Source organism: Marmota marmota, unplaced genomic scaffold (assembly GCF_001458135.2).
Source record: "Marmota marmota marmota unplaced genomic scaffold, marMar, whole genome shotgun sequence".
NCBI classification, from domain to species: Eukaryota; Metazoa; Chordata; class Mammalia; order Rodentia; family Sciuridae; genus Marmota; species Marmota marmota.
The window spans coordinates 6,515,749-6,522,129 of NW_026000001.1; the positions used below are offsets into that span (position 1 = coordinate 6,515,749).

The 6,381-nt window shown below is 59.6% G+C and overlaps 1 protein-coding gene across 5 annotated transcripts in view; it reads right to left on the minus strand.

The window, feature by feature from the left end:
* Window positions 1–6,381, minus strand: part of Cd151 (CD151 molecule (Raph blood group)) — a 25,722-nt gene that overhangs the window by 18,043 nt on the left and 1,298 nt on the right. For 2 of the 5 annotated variants that reach the window (XR_007349361.1, XM_048807904.1), the window contains exons 2-3: window positions 5,558–5,619; window positions 4,848–4,985 (exon numbers count right to left, since the gene is read on the minus strand). Coding sequence is in view for 4 of the 5 variants with exons in the window: in XM_048807904.1 (XP_048663861.1) it covers window positions 4,848–4,931 (84 nt within the window). In the remaining variant the exon portion in view is untranslated. Of the gene's footprint in view, window positions 1–2,516; window positions 3,205–3,288; window positions 3,376–3,482; window positions 3,642–3,723; window positions 3,829–4,153; window positions 4,229–4,527; window positions 4,720–4,847; window positions 5,097–5,557; window positions 5,620–6,381 lie in introns of those variants that run through there. The other 3 variants (XM_015503354.2, XM_048807903.1, XM_048807905.1) reach the window with 3 other exon arrangements.

Below are 6,381 nucleotides of genomic sequence, written 5' to 3' on the forward strand. Positions count from 1 at the left end.
GGGCGGGAGGTAACGACCCCGGGGAGGGGGGGCGGCGACCCGAGAAAAGCTGGGTGGTGTGGCCGGCGACCGGGAGAGAGGGGAGAGGGGGGCGAGGTCAGCGATCCGGGGTCATCCGCTCCCCCAGGGAGGGGGGGTGGCGACCCGGGGAGAGGGGCAGAACAGCTGTCCGTCTCCTCTCTGGAGAGTGTTGCCCTCTGCAGGGTGAGCAGTGGGTGTCTTGGGGACTTTTAGGTATCTCCCTGGAGGTCACAAGCACTTTTCATCTGCAGGAAAGATCTCCCTACTTCCTTTCTCTGTTAAGCCCACTTCTTGTCCTGTAAACCTTGCTGATCCATTAAGATGCAAAACAGATTTTTTTTTTTTTTCTGAATACTGCCATCCCTGACTTTTGAGGCAGAGTCTGACCACCTGCCACCTTGTGGTCTCCTGTAAAGCCCTGGGGCTCACTGTGCCTGCATGTCATACAAGAGTCAGTGTGCAGGCGGGAAAGCTTGCTAGAGTGACCAGCATGGAAGTATCTGGGAGGCCTACTCCTTCCCAAGCGGCCATCTCTGTGCATTGAAGCCAGTGGTGTGGGAAGTTTTCCAAAGCCTGAGAATGACTAAGTCCTAGGGAAACTGAGACTTGTCATTGGGCTGTGAAATGGGAGAGGGGGGATCCTGAGGAGGTAGTTTCTCTCTTACTTGGGGAGCAGGGCTGGGGAGAGATTCCACAGTTTATTTCTTGTCTGCTGAGGCCTGCCAGGATGACCAGAGCTCTACAGGGCCACTGATCTCTGTGTTGCACAGAACCTGCCCTGTAGGGCCTGAGCTAGATGAGAGGAGTTGGCACCTTGGTTAGGGCCTTGGTCCACAAAGCTCCCCTCCAGCTGTTCAGGAGCCCCAGGAGCTGCCTCAGTCCTGGGTACCAGCTTTAGAAACAGGCAGAAGGCAGGTAAAGGTGGGGTGGGTGTGACCTCTGAGTGAGTAGGTGGGAGAAGAGGCCCACTGGGATCCTGCTGCAGGGTCTCAGCTCCAGCCCAGGTGGAGCTGTCCACCTTGTTTAGCAGGAGGGTAAAATGAGCAGGCACCAGTGCCCAGAGAGGTTGGCTGTGGCTCCAGACCTGTGGGGACCACAGTCTCACCGCTCCTCCCCTTGGCACAGGGACGCCCTGGATGCCCTGGGCCTGAAGCGCTACTGTTGCCGCCGAATGCTGCTGGCACACGTGGACCTGATTGAGAAGTTGCTCAACTACGCACCACTGGAGAAGTAGCCACTGGAGCTGCTTTCCTGCTCTACTGATATGGACAGTGTCACGCCAAGTTCATCAAGCTGAGGTGTCTGTGGGTGGCAACAATGCGTGGCCTCAGCCACATGCCCCCCATGCTGGAAGGAAAGTTCAGTAAAGGTCTTGAGAATTACCCAGGTGTCCTGCTGATTGGCCTGGCTTGGGGAGGTCCCTTTGTCATGTCTCCTGCCTGTGTGAAGACTCAGCCCACCCTCTTACACTGCAGCAGAGCCTACAGTAGGCAGAGCCCTTGGCTGGCTGGGCCCTGGCCCCTTTGACCACTAGACAAGTCAGATCCACAGGCCTTCCAATAGTCACCCACCTGGTACCTCTCCTTCCTGTTCCAGGTGGGTGGGGGTGGATTCTGTCCTTGATGCCCAGGAAGAGGGAGAGCTTCCCATAGCCTGACACCCAAGAGAGCTCAGGGGACCTGGTGTTCCACCCTGACATTCCAGGCACAGAGACCCTATCACCTTCTCCCAGAATCTAAAGAACCAGGCTTTCTGGCCTGTGGGAGGGGGTGTTTTATTGTCAACCAACCTAGACAGTGTCTGCTACAGTCATGGCTGCCTGGCCCTGTGCTGCCCGCACCTGAGCTTCTGCTCCAGGATTTCTCAGGCTCCACCAAAAGCCAGGGGAGGGACAGCACCCAACGTCCACAGCTGGGCTGGGGGGCTCTGAGGAGGTTCCCAGCACCCAGGTGTTGGCACTTGGTGCTCCAGGGTCTTCTGGTCATCAGTCCAGGCTGCAGCTGAGAGGTAGATGCCTCAGCCAGTCTGGGCTAAGGGTGTGTGACTGCAGACGTATGGGAAGCAGCTCTTTGTCTCCTTCTGGGCCAGTCATTAGCTGCCCAGACATCTGACATGAGGTCCTCTGGGGACCTTAGGGACAGGAGTTAGGGTGGCCCCAATAGTGGAGGAGCATCCCCCTACATTCTGCCAGACCTGGGCCTCTCCTGCCCTCTGATCCCAGTAGGCCTGACTTGATCCTTAGCCTCTACCTCCAAGCTACCCCAAGTGGCCAGAAGGCAAGACTCAGGCCACACAGGTCTGCTTCTGTTTCCTCCTGAAGGGGTTCCTACCATTGGGCATCCCCTTCCAGTGTGTTCCAGGAAGACACTGGCCACCCTGGGTATGAGGCTCTTGGCTCCTGCCCTCTGGACACAGCAGGTAGGTATCTCCACTCTGCTGGACATAAGAGCACTGAGGACAGGATTATCCTGTCACTAACAGTAAGCTGACCCAGCTGTTCAACAAACATTTATTGAGCACCTATTATGTGGCAGGAATCGTTACAGGCATTTGGGATACAGCAGTGGATAAAACCAGTAATACCCTACTCTCGTAGGGACGTTCTAACTGGGATGCAGCACACTTTGTGAATGCGATGTTAAAGAGCAGTGGCAAGAGTTAAGCCAGGCTTTGGCTGATTGGGCCTTACAGCTCTCAGGGCAGCACAAAGGGCTCCTGGTCCCGCCCTGCAGCCCCTGTACCTCTTGGCACCTTCAGCAGGGCCCCTACCACCTGCCTCTGACCACCCATTGTGTAGAGGATGGGCCTGGGTTCTTCCCAGACTTACCCAGGCATCAAAGAGGGGGTCCTCTTACCAGAACCTAGGTCTCATCCTACCTGCCAGGCCTGGGCCCCAAGCCCCACACAGGTAGACTAACCACATCTTCCCTATGCGGGGGAGGGACCCTGCCCCACGCCTCAGGAAAAAGGCACTTGAAGCCACCCCCAGGGTGGGGTCAGCAGAGGTGGTGGTGGCATGCAGGGCACAGACATGAAGATGGGCTCTGTCCTGGCCTTCAGTAGTCAGCTCAGGAGTTAGGTGGGATGCAGCAGGAGGCAAGTGGCCAGGCCACACCCTGGTGGTCAGTAGTGCTCCAACTTGAGGCTCCTGTATAAGCAGCACGTGAAGACCATGCCAAAGACCTGCAGGTGGTCAGGCAGGCATGAGACAGCACCTCAGGCTAGCAGCCCTCCCCCAGCTCCCCATAGTCGCCCTTATGCCCAAACCTGCACACAAGCGATGCCGATGCCCACGGCCCCGATGACCCTCAGGTGCTCTTGGATGAAGGTTTCCAGCTTGGTGATGCAGCCACCCTGTCAGAATGGGGGTGCTCAAGGTGAGCCCTGCTAGCTCCCCCTAGGTGTAGCCCAACAACCCCACCACCCTGCACCAGGCCAGCCCCTTGCTCACAGTGACCCACCTCCACCTTGTAGATGTTGGAGGCGTGATCCCGCTGCCCACAGCCAGGTACCACCGTCTTGCAGCAGCTGTCGGGGACCACACGGCCACCAGCCTCACCCGAGCGGATCCACTCGCTGTCACGCCAGTCCTGGGAGTTGTTGCTGCCGCAGCAGTGAAACTACAGCAAGAAAAGCTGAGCCTGGGGGCCTGCCAGGGACAGCCCCAGGGGCACAGGCACATCCCCTGCAGGCAACACCCACCTCCTGCTGCAGCTTATCCACAGCACTGGTCACACCCTCATGGCCTGGCTGGTGGTACTGCTTGGTCATGGTGTCCTTCAGGTTCTCCTTGAGTTCTGTGTTCAGCTGAGGGAGGGGGTGTCAGTTAAGACCTCAAAGATACAGAGCTGAGAGAGCCCGGGACAGGGCAAAGGCCCCAGGGTGCAAGGGAAGCACTAGGGTCTCACAGCAGCTGGTTGGAGGAACTGGGTCACCAGGGGATCATGGGTAGAAGGGAATCTCCGGATACCTGGACACCTTGGGCACTGCAGGCAGGTCACCTGCCCCTGTGGCCACCCTTCCCTAAAAACCTAAACCCTGCCTCCAGGACCTAATGGCAAGTTGGTCAGTGCTGGAGTAGCAGAGGTAGAGATGACACATGTCTCCCAAGGCCTATCCAAGCCCCTCTCACCTGCTGGTAGTAGACGTAGGCCAGGACACCAGCAATGATCTCCAGCAGAAAGATGAGGAGGAGCAGGATGAAGTACTGGGGGGCAGGGACCCAGTGAGGGACTCAGCACCAGGCACCACAGAGCAGAGCACCTACCAGCTCCAAGCAGTAGGTGTCGGGGCCAGGCACCAGGCTCCCCAGCATTCCTGGTGGAGCTGGTGTCTCAGTCTAGCTGGGGGTGGGGGCTGTGGCCCCCTGCCAGCACAGCAGGGCCAGCCCACAGTGACACTAAACCATCAGGGCCCCAGAGACGGTCCCAGGAGACTATAGAGAGGAGCCCCTGGCCAGGACCCTGTGCCCACCACCCCACCAGAATGCAGCCATGCCCCGCTGACCAGGCGCAGCAAGTTCCGCCGCTCCTTGAAGGTGGCACAGCAGCCCAGGACACCGGTCACCATGACGACAACACCAGCCACCACCAGGATGTAGGCAGTAGCTAGGTAGGTGCTTGAGGCCAGTAGGCTGATGTAGTCACTCTTGAGGGCCAGCGTCCAGATGCCCACTGCCATGACAGCCAGTCCAGCCAGCTGTAGGCATGTGCACCAGTCACCACACCTAGCCCAAGTCTGAGAGCCCCAGTTGAGCCCCTAGTCCAGGGCTCAGGTGCCTTCAAGGCCCAGGGAGTGCTGGGTGGGCAGCACGGCACCCAACTCACCCAGAAGCAGCAGTTGTAGGTGAACAGCAGGTACTTGAGGCAGACAGTGCCACATGTCGCCTTCTTCTCGTTGAATTCACCCATCTTGGGGCTGGGGAGGCGTGAAGGGGTCAGAGGGCCTGAAGCATCAGGCCCTGACTAGGAGGGTGGCCACACGCCAGTGGGGATGAGGGAGAAGGCACTGAGATGCACAGGCCCAGCTGAGGCGGATCCAGCCACCTGTCCTGGGAGGCCTGGGGAGGAGCCTCCCTGGCAACCAGGGCATGAATCACTTCCCGGATCACAGCTCAGGAGACTTGACCCCCAAGCAGCCAGGCAGACCCCCTGGGCGGCAGAGAAACCCAACCCATCACTCACTGACTCACCCCTGCTGGCAGCCAGGGGAGGAGGCCCCAGCTGACCCCTCCCCCAGCATTCCCGGGCTCCACGTCACTGGCAGGAACCTAACACTTAGAGATAAGTCCCCAGAGGCAGTAAAAGATCCAGGAGCTCAGCCCTGACAGAGGTGCTCTGCACAGCCTCTGCTCCCACCAGGATAGGGAGAATGAAGGAACAGAGAAGTGGCCATGTTCCTGCCTAGAGGCCCCAGGCACACCTGCCCTGCTCACACCAGTATCTGCACAGGGAGAGCCTGGGGTTTAGACAGCAGCTGGGCACCACTGCCAAATTTCCAGACACTACCTGCAGTCTCTGCCCCGCCCAGCACTCACCAGGCTGTCTGGGAATGACTCCTCTATAGGACAGGTGTACAGAAGTTCCCCAGGACGCTGAGCTAGAGAGGAGCAGAGAACAGGTCACAGGTCACAGGTCACAGGTTTGCCCTCACTGCAGGATCCTGCCCAAACTCTTCCTGGTGGCTCAGACAGTGGGTCAGATCTACTCAAGAGGCAGAGGGAGGAGCCATCAGGCCCAGTATTTTGGTCTGGGAAGGGGCGGGGTGGGATGTGAGGGCAGAGGACATTTCTGGGCAGTCTGGTCCCGAGAGGAACTTCAGGTCTCCAGGTGCCCCACCCTGGGCCTTAGCTCCACACCGGTCACTGCCCCTCCCCCATCAGGCAGCAGCAGCTGCGGACGGAGAGAGCCACTGATCTCCACCCCGGGGTTTGGCGGGGGTGTCAACAGACTTCCACCTCTGAGCTGTGGGACGGTGACACAAAGCACCACTGAGCTGGGGCCCGAACACATGCTCTGTCCCTGGAGAGTGGTATAAACAACCCCAGCAGCCGTGCAAGCCCTGGGCCAGGCTCTGGGGACCCCGGCTTCCTGGGGCGGCTGATTCTGGGCAGACGCCGCCCGCACCGGCAGAGGGCAGCGGCCCCTCTTCCCAGGAGTGCCTGTTGGACCTCCTGAGAAAGGGCCGGGCCAGCCGGAAACAGTTCCTGCGGCCTGCCAGGGCTGCTCCACACCCGGCCTTGGGCTTCCACCGGCCCTCGTCGTCCCGCCACACTCGGGGAGCCGGGACTCGGCCCCAGCCGACCAGGGAGGAATCCTCGCGTCACGGCGAAAGAGGTCGCTGCCGTCAACGCCCCCAGCC